The sequence below is a fragment of the Vipera ursinii genome, assembly GCF_947247035.1.
Source record: "Vipera ursinii genome assembly, chromosome: 3".
Lineage (NCBI taxonomy): Eukaryota > Metazoa > Chordata > Lepidosauria > Squamata > Viperidae > Vipera > Vipera ursinii.
Genome location: NC_139516.1, coordinates 42472834 through 42485902, shown reverse-complemented (window position 1 = coordinate 42485902; position 13069 = coordinate 42472834). Strand labels below are relative to the sequence as shown.

The 13069-nt window shown below is 38.0% G+C and overlaps 1 protein-coding gene across 2 annotated transcripts in view; it reads right to left on the bottom strand.

Annotated features, from left to right (window-relative positions):
- Window positions 1-13069, bottom strand: part of PIGR (polymeric immunoglobulin receptor) — a 48999-nt gene that overhangs the window by 19691 nt on the left and 16239 nt on the right. The window contains exons 2-3 of one of the 2 annotated variants that reach the window (XM_083359259.1): window positions 11253-11418; window positions 6208-6295 (exon numbers count right to left, since the gene is read on the bottom strand). In XM_083359259.1, the coding sequence (XP_083215385.1) occupies window positions 6208-6295; window positions 11253-11282 (118 nt within the window). In that variant the 5' untranslated portion in view covers window positions 11283-11418. The remainder of the gene's footprint in view (window positions 1-6207; window positions 6296-11252; window positions 11419-13069) is intronic. The other variant, XM_083359260.1, reaches the window with a different exon arrangement.

Genomic DNA, 13069 nt, shown 5'->3' with positions numbered 1-13069 from the left:
ATCCCCAAAATTCATTTTATCTAAAACTTTCATCAAAAATTGCCAATTCAATTGATCAAAAGCTTTTTCAGCATCTAAAAAAATTAGCGCCGCAGGGATCTGGTTGTTCCTTTCCAAAAACTCTAACACATCAGCTATATGCCTCACATTATTTTTCATTTGCCTACCACTAATAAACCCCGTTTGGTCCCCATGAATTACCTGTTGCAGAACCCTCATCAGTCTATTAGCCAACACCTTAGCAAATATCTTGTAGTCTGTATTTAAAAGTGATATCGGTCTATAATTTTTAACTTGAGTAGCATCTTGGTCTTCCTTCGGAATCAAAGAAATAAAAGCAGTTCTCCAAGACGGAGAATTGTCTGGATTGTCTGGAACAGTTCCTTTAACGGTTTTATCATCTCTAATTGTAGATTTTTGTAATAAGCCGCAGTCAAACCATCCGTACCTGGCGCTTTATCCACCTTCAATTCCTTAATTGCTATAAGAATTTCTTCTTCTGTTATCAATTGATTAATCCCCTCTTTTTGTGCTTGCGTAAGAACCGGGATGCTAGCATTCTCCAAATATACATCAATGTCTTTTTCATTAATCTTCTCCTTCGTATATAATTTAGAATAAAAATCCACAAAAGCTTCCTTAATAAGATCCTGTTGAAACACAACCCTTCCCTTATGCTCAATTTTATCTATATTAGAAGCCCTTTGCTTTTTCCTCAGTCTATAAGCTAGCCATCTACCTGGCTTATTAGCATTGCAAAAGGTGTTGTGCCTGGCAAACCGCAAATTGGTTGCCACTTGATCAGCCATTAATTTATCAAATTGTCCTCTTAATAGCTTAATAACCTCCTTAGTCTTCACATCCGCTGGATTCAAAATCAAAGCCTTTTTAATTTCATTCTCCAATTCTTTCCTCCTGGCTTCCAAAGTACGTCTGTGTTTATTATTCATATATATTAACACCCCTCTCATATAGGCCTTGCTAGCATCCCAAACCATGTCCATAGAAGTATCCTTATTCATATTAATTTCAAAAAAATCCTTCATCCGCTGTTTACATTCTTCCACATTTCTCTGATTTCTAAACAAATTCTCATTTACGCGCCACAAGCGCCTATCTCTATTCTCCTTATTAATCTCTAGCCAAACTGGGCTGTGATCAGAAATAGTTCTTGCACATATCTTCACCTTCTTAATCCTAGAAAAAAAGTTATTAGTCAGCAAAATAAAATCAATCCTGGAAAAAGATTGATGTCTGTCAGAAAAAAAAGTATAATCCTTTTCATGCAAATGTATATCACGCCAAATATCTCGCAGTTCCAAATCATCCTTCATTTCAAAAAAGGATTTAGGCAGTCTAGCATGACTTGGAACGCGCTTAAAAGAACCAGCCTTGTCCATCTGTACATCCAAAACACCATTCCAGTCCTCCATAAAAATAAACGATTTATAATCCAACTGAGTAAGCTTTGTGTGAAGTAAACTAAAAAAATCAGCTTGTTGTTGATTAGGAGCATATAATCCAACTAAAAGCGTCTTTTTACCTTCTAACAGCAACTCTATCATAACGTATCTTCCATGCTTATCTGCTTCAATTAAGTCCGCTGTTAAAGCACTTTTAACATAAACAACCACTCCATTTTTCTTATTCATTGCAGAAGCAACAAATTGCGTGCCCAACCTTGAGTTCGATAAATACTTTTGGTCCATAACCCTAATATGCGTTTCTTGAAAACATATAACATCTATCTTGAATTGTTTTAAATATTGAAAAACTTTCTTCCTCTTCTGTGGTGAATTTAGTCCATTAACGTTCCAAGTTAAAAATTTAGTCGCCATGCATGTCATCCCAAAGCTGTTGGAGCACATCTTTAATAGGCCCACTATCTCCTTTAGGCCGTGCTCCTCCCACTGCTTGGCTGTAAGTACGTTTTGAAAGTTCCATAAACTTCTGCTGATCTTGTTCTTTTATTTTTTTTGCTCGTTTTAAAGCGTCACGCGTCACCCTCTGCTCTCCAGGATCAGCCAAAGAAGTTATAGCTTGATCTCCTCCAGCACCATTCTCCTCTGTCTGTCCAGCTTCAGCCTCTTGAGGTTTTCCTTCTCCAGATCCCTTTGCAGCTTCCAGAAGTGGTAGTGGGGTTGCTTTTAAAACATTATTGTAAAAATCATGCGCCTGTGTCACAGTAACCAGACGGTACCTTTTGCCTTCATGCATCGCCACCAATCCAACTGGAATCTCCCATCTGAACCTTATATCACGTTGTTTGAGTTCCTGCACAAGAAATGCAAAATCCTTCCTTCTCCTTAAAATCTTTGGAGGAATTTCTTTTAAAACCAAAACTTCTTGGTCAGCAATCACAACTTTAGTATCATAGGCAGCTTGAATAACTTCATCTCTAGTTTCCCTCTTTGCAAAATAAACCACCACATCTCTAGGTAGCTTTCTCTGTCTAGCAATCCATGAATTTACACGAAACACTTTATCCATGCATCCCTTTATTTCAGATGCTGGCTGACCCAATACTGCTTCCAGAGCCTCAGAAATCAGCTGCTTTAGGTCTTCCTTAATATTTTCTTTTAAGCCTCTGATTCTAACAGCATACTGCATCTGATGATATTGAACAAGACTCAGTTCTCTGTCCATTTTGTCTCTTAAATCTTCATTCTCCAGTACCTTTACTTCTAATATGGCATTCTTTTGAGTCAGGTCTTCCACTTTTTCATCCAGATCTTGCACACATTCAGCCACACTATGCACTGTAGACAAAATGTCTACCCTCATCGCACTGAACTTCTCTTCCATCCTCTCTTCTATTCTCTCCTCCAATTTCTCCAATTTCTCCTCCATCTTTGCCAATTTATCACCCAGTGATTCCAAAATTACCTGGGCTTGTTTTTCAAGAGCATCTTGTAAATCCTTCGATGTCAATGCAGCAGGAGGAAGCAAAGCTTGCAACTATGTCTGTTGCACCGGGGAAGTTCCAGCACTCCGAAGAGTTTTTGAGGGAGGTTTAGCCGCCATCTTTTTACTTTCACTTGTTGCGCACTTTCACTTTAAGTTTATAAAGTCCATTAAGCTAGAGAGTAAAAATAAAAGTCCTCTTCACCTTATCCTCCTGTACCGCTCTGCCTGCTCCTTTTATTCCATGGTCTTTCCTTCTGGCAGGGGTGGTCACAAACGCCTGGCTCCGCTCCAAAAATCCCAGAGCAGAGACGCTGAACAGCTGGGAGCAACCCAGGCTACGGGGTTGTTCAATCCTTCAGCCGCCCAAGCTTTAAGCTCAGGCGGCCCCGGAGAACTCAACCCCTACCTGGGGCCTCACCCCCTCCTCTTCTCCCGAGGAGGGGGCTTCCAATCCACCTGAACAGCTGATCGGCGCTGTTTCGGGTGAAAACAACACAGCTGAGCCACGGGCTGCCCGAAAAGGCTGTCTCCGGCGGCGTGCCGCCACCGGAAGTCTTTTCAGAACCATTTCTTAAACTGTCATATACACTACATTTAGCAAGAATCTAATCAAAGAGAGAAGCAACCTAGAACTAAGGAGAAATTTCCTAACAGTGAGAACAATCAACCAGTGGAATAGCTTGCCTTCAGAATTTGTAGGTGCCCCATTACTGGGGGCTTTTAAGAAGAGCCTGGACGCTCATTTGTCTGAAATGGTATAAGGTCTCTTCTTGAGCAGAAGGTTCGACTAGAAAACATGCAAGATCCCTTCCAACTCTGTCATTCTATGTTCTTTATGTTCTATGTTCTAAGAAGAAAGGCCTCAACACATCTGACAAGTATCAGGCATGTGGACAAAGCAAGAAACATGAACTGATGTATTAGCTTTCACTGTATTGAAAATACTGAAATTTATCACTTGATGAACATATAAATATATAAATATACATATAAATATACACAAGTTTATGGTTTCATTTTAAGGCTGTAAGCCTCCCAGAATCACCTTGTGGTGAGATGGGTGGCAAACAAATGTAATAAATAAATAAAAATAAAAAACAAAGAATTTAACTTCTACTGATTTCCCTTTAATAGAACTTTAATAAAAACATATATGAACATTTCTTTTTAATATGTATATATGCCTATTTTTTCAGTAAGAATATGTATAAGAAGAATTGTAGCTAATGATTTCAAATCGTAACTTTTCAAGGAAAATATATTGTTTTTGTTTTCTAACCTTGTAGCATATTAATGATCCATTAAAAATAGGGGTGAGGACTATTAATAAAAGAAAAAATATGCAAGTCTTATTTTATTTATATTTATTTATTTATATTTAAATTTATATACCGCCCTATTCCCATAGGACTCAGGGCGGTTTACAGGGAAAATTAAAAGTTAAAATACATCATATACAATTAAAAACGATTAAAACTAAGATTAAATTAATCCCTGAAAACTAAAACCCCATTAATTAAATAATTAAAACCCCTCAGTCTGGGCCAGACAACTCAAAAAACCAAGTTTTCAAGTCCCTACAGAATGAGCGAAGGTCGGGGGCGGTCCTAAGCTCCATGGGAAGCTGGTTCCAAAGGGCCGGCACGCCCACAGGGAATGCCCTTCCCCTGGGAATAACCTGCCGGCATTCCTTAACTGGCGGTACCCTAAGAAGGCCCTCCCTGTGGGAGCGCACAGGACGATGGGAAGTTGATGCCGGCAGCAGGTGTTCCCTTAGATAATCCAGACCCAAGCCATTTAGAGCTTTATAGGTCATTACCAGCAGTGACACTCAAGTGGAATTTCAAGCAATTTTTTATTATGATTTCAGTTTTCTGAATAAAGCAACTAAAACTAAATTTTCTATTTTTTTATTATCAAGAAATTCAGCATAATAGGAATATTGAAACCTTTTTCCCCTCTGGAGTGGGAGCTGAATGGATTAATTGGAGAGATTAATTGTCTCAATTTTCTAGGACAATGGAAGTGTTCAGCATTATGGGACCATGTACAGTTAGTCTAACTTTCTTACTTATAATTGTTCATTTAATGATAGTTCAAAAGTTCAAAGGCCTTGGAAAAAGTGACTTATGAATCCTTAGATTACAGAACATAGAATCATAAGTTGGGACGTGACCTCAGAGGACTTCTAGTCTAACCTACCGCTTGAAGTTACGACTGTCACACCACCTCTGTAGTCAAGTGATTGTAATTTGGGTGTTTGGCAACTGGCTCACATTTACAACAGTTGCTGTGTCTTGTGGTCATACTTGTGATTTGCAGACTTCTCAGCCAGCTTTCAACAAGTAAAGACAATTGGGAAAATCAGATTTGTTTAACCACCGCATATCAACACTCCAAGAAACTCAACTATATGACCTAAAGCTATTTTATTGTAAGGCTGCATTAGCAAAATCTTATTAAGCCTGAAAGTTCAAACTTCCTGCTACCACTTTTTCTACTTGATTCTTGAGGGTGAGTCCTTACTAAGATTCTTTCTTTGACTGTAAACCACTGGGGGCTTCTGTCCCCCTTATCTGATCATTTCCTAGGCATCATTTCTTCCCTCATTTCAACCAAGGCCGTTACAACAATCCATTACACTGCACAATTCACTTAACTTATGCAGTGATGTGCTTAATTTTGGTTTTTGGAAGGCATAACAAAGGTAAGAAATATTATAGATAAAAGTGGGATACAGGATGAAGACTTTTACAATAAGACTTTGGAATTAATTGTAGAAATAAGACAGCTTCTTGTGGGCAATAGATTTTATTTTGGTTTTTATAAGACATATTAAACATAATATTATAGATGACAGGATATGGAATCAAGAAGAAATGGAATTGTAACCTTAGGGGGAAAGGAGAGCCACTAAATTTGTTTATACTTGTGATGAAGGTTGAACATTATATATATTCTGTTTTTCCTTTAAGTTTAGTTTGTATTGGATTTTACTATTATAGTAATTTTTTTAAATAAATACACATACATGGAAAGAACCAAAGCTCAACTATTTAAACTCAAATGTTTTAAATTATTCTGGCCTATGACTAAAATATTTATTTGATTTGATTAAATGTGTTTTAATCATGATATATGAAATATGCATGTAGTAAGTCTGTCTTGCTCATTAGTTGTGTATTTGCTCTGTCATGGGTGTCTGCGGGTTGAAAGCCCGCAGTGTGTGCTAAAGGGTCAAACTATGCCTACTTTTTGTTTAACTTAGTTGATTTTTCTAATACTTATTTAAATACTCACCGCTTTCAAATTCAGCCTGGATAAAACTTAAGACCAAGACAAAGAACAGGAGAGCCATTTCAAATGATAATCCAGAGGTCCAAGGTTCCTTGAAAAAAATAGAATTTGTAAAATAAATCAAATAGCTTTGTAAGTATAATGTATCCTAGGTGATGTGTAGCTTCAATCAGGTAATTATTTCAGAAGAAACATGAGTATTAAGCAGTGCTTTTTTTGTAAAAGAAAAAGGCGCCGGAACTCACACATGTCATACAACCTGCCTTGCCTACCCTACAAGGTTCCATCCAAAAAAGGTGCCGGAACTCCGTTCTGAGCGTTCTATGAGAAAAAAAAGCCCTGGTGTTAAGCATCATGAGAATCTACACCACTGATATGAAGACTGTATAGACTGGAGCTATCTTCAAGATACAAGCAGGACCAGGTAGGCTTAAAGGGAGAGGGTATTTTATTTTCCATTTCTATCCAGATTTCAGCATCCATGTGGTTGCATTTCAAGATTATCAGTATTTCCCAGATCACTAATTTCGTACTATTTCAGTCCTGCATTCTCTTACTTGAAAGAGAAGCTCTGTGAAAATAATGAGATGTCTCTCAGAGTACAGAGAAGAGGAACAAAGACGATCAGGGGACTGGAGGCTAAAACATATAAGGAACAGTTGCTGGAATTGGGTAGGTCTACTTTAATGAAGAGAAGGACTAAGGGAGACATGATAGCAGTGTTCCAATATCTCAGGGGCTACCACAAAGAAGGGGGAGTCAAGCTATTCTCCAAAGCACCTGAAGGCAGGACAAGAAGCAATGGATGGAAACTAGTCAAGGGGAAAAGCAACCTAGAACTAAGGAGAAATTTCCTGACAGTTAGAACAACTAACCAGTGGAACAACCTGCCTCCAGAAGTGGTGAATGCTCCAACACTGGAAGTTTTTAAGAAGAGACTGGACAGCCATTTGTCTCTTTCCTGCCTGAGCAGGGGGTGACCTCCAAGGTCCCTTCCAACATTATATTATTATTATTATTATTATTATTATTATTATTATTATTATTATTATTATTATTATTATTATTATTATTATTATTATACTGTGCTGCTATAAATCACTATCTCCATAAACATATAGACAAACCTGGTACCCATGTACAATAGAAGCACACAGCCCTGCTTCCAAACTAATGTGTATTATGTGCTAACAATATTGTCGTTAGGCATTGTGTTACTTTAAAAAAAAGAAAGCAACTGTGCAACCTTGCTTTGCATTGATCAAAGAGCCATTATGAGTTTTGAACTTTGTCACCATGCAAATAAAAGGCTTATCTTTGGTCAGCAGAAGCAAATAAATATCCCAGGTGTATGTTTCTGGATGAAATGGAAATCAATTTAGTTGATTGGGAGCCACCCAAAGTTTGATATGAGGGACTATAATAATTGTTTTAAATAAACAAATAAATTGCACTGTTCTTAGGAAAAAAGAAAACTGATGGGAGAGCATTTGTACCTAGAACAGTCACCCCACCAGATAAAGATTACATGAAAGAAATTTGTTATAACTACTACAGTAGCCACAGTGACTGGTTTGCACAACATGCTATCATTAAAGTGTAGAATCTGGGGTTCCAGATTGCACTAATCTTCAACCCACAAACGCAACCTCCTTCCAAATTGTAATATAGAAGGGGAAAATTATTATGGGAATGAATGATACAAACTGTAAATTAAGTAGTAAATGTAATCACGTGTATTCTCTGGTCCTGGCCAAGGATATCTTCGGGGGGGGGGGTTAGAAAAGTCAAGAGGGGAGGTATGTGTGTATGTGCTACAAATATAAAAAAATAGCTGGACCTTAAATCATGCAGCCAACAAAATGACTTTGTTTTAATAGCTCCATCCAACACACAAATAATAAAGCACTAAAACCATATCACATTTGGTAATGATGAGTATCAGGGTTCACATAACATGTGCATGCCATATTACACATAGAAGTAGCCCATTTTCATGATCACGTTGTAGAAGACATGGTTCCAAGCATACAGTATAGCCCTAAATCATATCTTATGCGCTTGTCATAATTTGACTCATATACTTTTCCTAATTGGGCAATACATTTTTATTTATTTTTTTACAAATAACTCAAGGCAGCAAACATATCCAACGCATCTTCCTCCTCATATTTGAAATTTAATTTAATCTGAAGTTATGTTGTTAATTAATTAACTGTTTAATTTGAGGTTGATTCTTCAAAACTAGTATGATACAAAATAAATAGTTTTCAGTACTAAACATTCACAAAACAATTTAGTATTTAATACTATATTCATACTTTGTTAGCTAATCAGTTTTAATTGGTTAAAAAAAGATGACTTTTAATAGTTTTATTTTTTCAACAGCCACTAGAGGGCAGAGTTGTCTTCACATACAGTCTAAACATAACTTTTTCCTTCCTTCCTGGGATAATCAATCACTTTATTGCAATACAGAGAAGAAAAAAATAAATGTAAATAAAGACTTCTTCCACTGTGTGTCCTTTGTGCCATGTTCATTTGGTTGGCTAATGGAATATATTATCAGCTTTCTCAGCCTCACAACTTTCAAAACACAGAGGTAGGTGGGGGAAAATACTCCCATTAAAAATCAAAACTCGACTTTCTTCTTCAGAGAGCCTGAACTATAACTTTAAGTTCAATGCAGGGGAGGGTTTTTAGTGAGATTCTTAAATTCTAAAAAGAGAGGATAGATAGATAAATAAATGAAAGGAAGGATGGAAGAAAGGAAGAAAGGAAGAAAGGAAGAAAAAAGAAAGAAAGAAAGAAAGAAAGAAAGAAAGAAAGAAAGAAAGAAAGAAAGAAAGAAAAAGAAACAGCAGTTTTGCAGGTTGAAATTGGCTATGCCTCACTGGTTAATGGAGAAAGCTAGGGAATTCCAGAAAAACATCTACTTCTGCTTCATTGACTATGCTAAAGCCTTTGATTGTGTGGATCATAACAAACTGTGGCAAGTTCTTAAAGAGATGGGAGTACCAGACCATCTTATTTGTCTCTTGAGAAACCTATATGCGGGTCAAGAAGCAACAGTGAGAACTGGACATGGAACCACTGATTGGTTCAAAATTGGGAAAGGAGTCCGGCAAGGCTGTATACTGTCGCCCTGCCTATTTAACTTATATGCAGAGCACATCATGAGAAAGGCAGGGCTAGATGAATCAAAAGTTGGAATTAAGATTGCCGGAAGAAATATCAACAACCTAAGATACGCAGATGATACCACTCTAATGGCAGAAAGTGAAGAAGAACTAAAGAGCCTCTTGTTGCGGGTGAAGAAGGAGAGTGCAAAACTTGGGTTGAAACTTAACATTAAGAAAACCAAGATCATGGCATCTGGCCCTCTCAATTCCTGGCAAATAGATGGGGAAGAAATGGAGGTAGTGACAGATTTTATTTTCCTGGGCTCCAAGATCACTGCAGATGGGGACTGCAGCCAAGAAATTAAAAGACGCTTGCTCCTGGGGAGGAAAGCCATGGCAAATCTAGACAGCACACTAAAAAGCAGAGACATCACCCTGTCAACAAAAGTGCGTATAGTCAAGGCTATGGTCTTCCCAGTTGCAATGTATGGCTGTGAAAGTTGGACCATAAGAAAGGCTGAGCGCCAAAGAATTGAGGCCTTTGAACTATGGTGCTGGAGAAGACTCCTGCGAGCCCCTTGGACTGCAAAGCGATCAAACCGGTCAGTCCTAGAGGAGATCAATCCCGACTGCTCTTTAGAAGGCCAGATCCTGAAGCTAAAACTCAAATACTTTGGCCACCTAATGAGAAGGAAGGACTCACTGGAGAAGAGTCTAATGCTGGGAAAGATCGAGGGCAATAGAAGAAGGGGACGACAGAGAATGAGGTGGCTGGATGGAGTCACTGAAGCAGTAGGCGTGAGCTTAAATGGACTCCAGAAGATGGTAGAGGACAGGAAGGCCTGGAGGAATGTTGTCCATAGGGTCGCGATGGGTCGGACACGACTTCGCAGCTAACAACAACAACAACAACACTGGTTAATCTCAGGGATACCTCTGTTCTTTGTCTTTACTGATGTGGTCTAGGAATATCATTCCAATGATATACATTTCCAATATGAAAATTTATTCTAATATCAAAGATCACGTGATTCTTAAATTGTCTACAATTGTAACTTTTTTCATATTCATTACACCCTCTTCCCTCTGTTCCTCATGGTTTCGCTTCTGGTATTTACCATCATTGGATCAGCATCATTTATGGAACTCCTATTAAGTTTCCTTAATAAGAAATGAAACTTTTCAAAAATTCCACCGTGTGATTCTGAGATATTACATTTGGAATAGATATTTCTAGCATGCTTGTTGGGTGTGAACATTGGAGACCTACCTTTTTGCAGATTTTTTTTTCTCCTAGCAGTTGCTTGTTCCTAACTGACTGTGACTGGAGCATTTATGGTTCCCCTTGTATGTTTATGAGAAGATCTTGTTTCATCAAACCTCATTTGTGGTCTTCTTACAGAAGATTTCCTAACCAGTCCATTTCTTCAGTCCTTTTAATGTTTCTCCTTAGTAAAAATCAACCATACTCAGAAAGTTGCAGACAAGCCTTTTTTTCTTCAGCCTCTAGCTTTTCACATTAACCTTTATTATCACTCTAAATGTACTAATATTCAGTCAGAATTTTTTTTTTAAAAAAAGTAGGTTTAGATAATTATTTTATAGAATCAGGGTCCAAACCAAGACAAGCTGAAGAATAAGGCAGATATCACCTGATTTTATAATGGACAGAATAAAAGTCAGTTTTCATTTTCTAAATGGTAAGGTTCTTAAAAGGTTATTTGGAATCCAGATCCATGCCAAGCAACTTTCATTAATCTCCAATTTAGGAATCAACCCCACAGATGCTTTCTCTACCTTTCCTCTTCCAGGAATTATACCAAAGTGAAATTTGATGCCTCTGCCCACTGTCTGGTATATTTTGATAAGATGCTACAAATCAAAACTCTCTAGAATCTTACCCCATTACTGTGCTTCGCTACCTACCTCTTTTCTCCCCCTATTTTTTCCTGGCATTCTCCTTGCAGTCTTTTACACAAGTACTCATCAGAAGAAGAAGAAGAAGAAAAGTCTTAGGCTCCTGAAGAGTTGGCAAAACCACTCCTTAAAATTCTAAGTTTACATCAGATTTGATCTTTGTTCCTTGTCCATTCTGAAGGAGAAAAATAAAGTTTACAAGAGAAATGTTTGTGTTTTCAGTCATAGTTTACTCTGGGCAAACCAAATCAAAATCCTCATAGGTGCTTAATAACTTAAATGATGTTAAGCCACCTGCTGAATTAGGGCTACTTAGGCTGGTTTACAAAATACCAATAGGGTGGGGACCATTGGGACCTTGGTGAGGAGATGGAGTTGATAGAATGGAGGATGCACCTGGAAAGGCCTATTACTTGGTCCACACTCCAAGTAGTACTTAAAGGGTTGGTGGGAGAGACATACAAATGGTCATTCCTAGATTAGAGACTTACTGGGTTAGACATGCCATGCAACAGGGCCCATATCTCTTGCTGCTTTAGGAAAGTCGCATTTACATTTTTTTATAAATACACATGCAATTATTTTTGTACTTAACACTTGTTTTTGTGTAGTGGACTTAAGAAAATTATTATTTGTTTTTAAAACTATCTGAAAACCATAGAAATCATTCCAAGTAAATGGTATGAAGATACAGGGGTCTGGTAGAAACTATGATAATGTCACAATGATATTGCATTACAACATCTGTGGCATTTGCAGAATGTGAAGAGCCATGCAATGTCATTTCCCTCCACAATGGTCACTTGTGCCTGAAGAATAGAATAGAATGGTGGGTATGATTCTTATCAAAGTGCAATTTTGTTCCAACTTCCTTATTTGTTAACAAGAACAAATGGGTATTAGTGTGAACGCACAGGGAGTGATGTTTTCATCCTGGACTGTTTTAAGTTACCCAAAGGATTTATTTTCTGGCCTTCGAGTATGGACTTTGTTGTCAAGGGTATTTCCCAGCAACAAAAATCTTTTATTTCCTCCTTTGGTTAAATAGTCTTTTACTGAGATTTCTTCCTCTTGCTAAGATATTGCCCAATGACTAAATGCTCCAGGCTGTTGATTAACTGCTAAGCAGGGAAACAAAAATAGACTTAGAAAATTTAGAACCCAAAGTAAACTTTCAATACACAGCCTTGATACTGGCTTCATTAAAATAAACAAATGTGAACCCAAGGGCACTTATCTGAGGTGGAATTTAATGTTCTCTTTCTGGTGACTAACTTTTTTCTTGTATTATAAGCCCTACAAGGGGTTACAGTTCTCCTGTATGCAGAACTAGTGCAGGGAAAGCACCCCAGAGGGAGACCAGAGTTGCGATATAAGGATATCTGCAAGAGGGAACTAAAGGCCTTGGGAATGGACGTTAACAGCTGGGAAATCTTGACCTCTGATTGCTCAGCTTGGAGGCTAAAGACACAGCATGGCCTTCTCCAATTTGAAGAGACACTTGTGCGGCAGGCTGAGGCAAAGAGGCAGTCCCGGAACCAGCAAAATCTGGGGGCTGGACAGGGGACAGATTGTATCTGCCCTCAGTGTGGAAGGGACTGCCACTCTCGAATTGGCCTTTTTAGCGACAGCAGATGCTGCTTTAGGACCTCTTTCCAGAGCACGATACCATAGTCTCTCGAGACTGAAGGATGCCAGTGACAAGTGGTTAAACTTTGCTCCAGAAGTTTGGAGAAATTTTCCAGAACAGAATTCTTCATTAGCTTCAGGATGGGAGGACCATTTCTCTTATAATCTAATTAACTTATCTTGGTGGCACCATCCAA